General features: G+C 39.4%; 1 protein-coding gene across 1 annotated transcript in view; it reads right to left on the bottom strand.

Moving 5' to 3' along the window:
* Nucleotides 1–449: 449 nt before the first annotated feature.
* Nucleotides 450–3,095, bottom strand: part of LOC104527251 (mitochondrial amidoxime reducing component 2) — a gene marked incomplete at its 5' end in the record, with an annotated part of 7,388 nt that continues 4,742 nt past the window's right edge. Inside the window, 4 exons of the mRNA XM_010170920.1 lie at nucleotides 450–576; nucleotides 1,384–1,455; nucleotides 1,544–1,605; nucleotides 2,609–2,749. Coding sequence (XP_010169222.1) covers nucleotides 450–576; nucleotides 1,384–1,455; nucleotides 1,544–1,605; nucleotides 2,609–2,749 — 402 coding nt within the window. The remainder of the gene's footprint in view (nucleotides 577–1,383; nucleotides 1,456–1,543; nucleotides 1,606–2,608; nucleotides 2,750–3,095) is intronic.

Raw genomic sequence — 3,095 nt, 5'->3', positions numbered from 1 at the left:
TGTTCACCTGTAAAGGCAGCTCTGTGACAAACACACTTACTTTACACTTGGCGTGACTGTTTTTGTGGTTCTTTATAGGCACTGAATGTATCTAATGCATAACGCAAAGCCCTTGGAGATAATTTTGGATTCCAATATCAAGCTTGACATAAAATATTAGGAGGCTCAATACTCACAGTAGCTCTGCAAAGTCTGTCTTGGATTAGAGTTTCTTCTAGTACAGCCTCCAGAAAAACTAAAGATGTGGTTGCTACAGGCATGCTTAGTAGATGACACGATCTGAAATGACCGGCACTTCATAGCCTCAAAGACCCCCCTGCACCTTACAAAGGAACACAGCACAGAAAATATTGCAAAGAATAAGAAAAAGTTATGCTGGTGACCATGTTCATGAGAAAACAATTTGCATATCCAACTGAAGAGGCATCTTCTGATCAAAACCTGTCTCATTACTCGACCATCTTGTACACAGGGTCTCCAACTTGAATCGTTCCAGTTTTGTCAACAGCAAAATATCTTCCGAAGAGAGGGCTGGATTTGTATATGTGTCGCTCAGATGGATCACACAAGCGATAACTGCAGAGAAAGAGCCCTTCTTTAGAATCAGTGGTAGCAAATTCTGAACATCAAAATACCAGTGAGGAGAGAGAGGACATATGAATAGTGATGCCTTGTTTTGGTCACCATACTAGACTAAAAACTAAATAAATATTATAGAATCATAGAATGGTTTGGATTGGAAGGGACCTTAAAGATCATCTAGTTCCAATCCCCCTGCTGTCAGCAGGGACACCTTCCACTAGACCAGGTTGCTCAAAGCCTCATCCAGCCTGGCCTTAAACACTTCCAGGGAGGGGGCATCCACAACTTCCTTGGGCAACCTGTTCCAGTGCCTGACCACCCTCACAGTGAAAAACTTCTTCCTAATATCTAATCTAAACCTCCCCTCTTTCAGTTTAAACCCATTTCCCCTTGTCTTGGATTATAATTAAGAGAAACAAGCAGTTCAAAGGAGAAAAGCCTGATTGAATTCACGCATCCATGTATAATACACATACAAAAGACCCATAAAAAGAAATGCCAAAGTTGCAAAGTTAGACCTTTAAATACCTGAAATACCTGTTACCCCAGCCACACACCCGAGCAGAGAGATGAAAGAGACAGGGAGCTTAAAGTTTGCAAGGAAGAAGCGAGAATTTCCTGAATTTTCCCACCATATAGAATTGCAGAAAGCAGAAGGGAAGCCAATATACACAGACCTTTAAACTGCATTATTATGCTCCACACATACTTCAAACCACTTTTAAAACACTAGACTAACATCTGTTGGGATCTAGCCTAAACCCACTCCCACAGCCTAAGAAGAACTGGTATTTTTACAACCTTTTCAATGTTTCCAGGGGCTCCTTCCTGTCCAGGACCCCAGTGTCTGGGTTAACAGTTGTTAAAATACACCTGCAATGACAGACAGTGCCAAATCAATAACGACTTCTTATCATAAATCTCTATATATCTTTCTAAAATAATGGTCTCAAATGTTTACCTGCCACAACACACTGTCCCTTTCAGCTCCACATCGCCAATAAGAATATCCTCCCAGGTGTCCTGAGAAAAGGTAAACATTATGCACCAATTAAACACACACACATGCAACCATTTTTCCAGGAGTGGCAGAGTCATTCCTAGAAGAAGCACTACCATTCCAGATGATCACCTTTACTTGTACCTTCAAAATAAATACAATTATATTATGATATTATTTTAATGAAAACTCTACAGTCACTGCATTCACCCAATTCAGCACCCAGTAGTAACTGTATCCGGAAAGAAAGATACAGGAGTAGTAAATCCTGTCCTGCAGCGTGCACTTGTCTGAATCTAAAGCAAACTTATTCTTACTGTAGGCATGATAATCTCATTTGTGACCTCTGGGAAGTCATCATTTTTGCAGAAAGGAAATTTTTAGTGGAAGCAAGTTTTTGCTTCTCATCTACACAAGCTTCCTATTGCAATCCTTCTTGGAAGACAAAACCCCATTCCTATTTTAGGAACTTCTCAGATTTGGGAAGTTATCAGATCTATCCAGAGCAAATTATTTGGAAAAATGGCAACATGACATAAAAACACTTATAAGCCACCACCATCAGTTCATTTCATCACCAGGTTCCTTCCTAGATAGTGTTTTTTGAACTACCAGGATATTGTCAGAGATTCAGTGACAGACTGCAGTACTGCAATGGTCAGATTTACTCTTGGGCCAAAGGCACACTGTCAATTTACAAAATGTCCATTTGTGTCATTAATTGATCAGTTATAGCATGCCTACTTTACACTTAAAGATGAGCTTTCAGTAGCAGACTGTCATTTAAATACATTTATTTCATCCTTTGCTAAGCTAAATAAACATTCACAGACCTGTCTCCTCTCACTGCTTCACATGCACTGATGTGAGCAGAAACTGTATCTCTCTGGAATCCAGTTGTAAAAAAATATTTAAAAAAATAAGAGAATAGCAGCTTTCCTCACGTTTGCAGGCAGCACTGTACAAGGAAACTGAGTTACAAAGAACCATGAGCCTTCAAAGAGACACTTAAGACAGCTATTTTACCTCCTCAAAAGCACTGCAATCCGTCACAAGAATATTTGGCCTGAAGTTCTGTATCTTAACTTTCTTCTCCATCCTGGAATTTAGATCTTCCAGTGAAGCTTCCGAGATAATCAAGACTGGGCTACAGTCAGGATAGGCAACCTACATAAACAAACACAAACAAATCCTAAGGCTGTTAAAAGAGCACAGGAGCAAAGTTACTTAATGGTAAAAGGACAGATATGTTGGAAGCAGTGGTCGCAGGTTAGGCTGCTGCATTCAGGTTTTAGTTTTCCTGGAAGTACATTAACAAGTAAAACAACATTTCCTATTTCAGTAACCACAGCAAGTTTCATTTGCTCAAGTAAAATTAAACTTGTACTTATGGAACTAAATCAAAATTATATAAGCTACTACATCTTCTTACAAAATAATACTGCAGGCATGTCCCAGACATTTATTCTGGGTGTTACAGACAGAACTAAGTGTATCTGTAAAACATGTTAAG

The sequence above is a fragment of the Antrostomus carolinensis genome, unplaced genomic scaffold (genome assembly GCF_000700745.2).
Source record: "Antrostomus carolinensis isolate BGI_N321 unplaced genomic scaffold, ASM70074v2 scaffold26236, whole genome shotgun sequence".
NCBI classification, from domain to species: Eukaryota; Metazoa; Chordata; class Aves; order Caprimulgiformes; family Caprimulgidae; genus Antrostomus; species Antrostomus carolinensis.
Note: the sequence above shows the minus strand (reverse complement) of the source record. Positions and strands in the feature narration are given on the sequence as shown.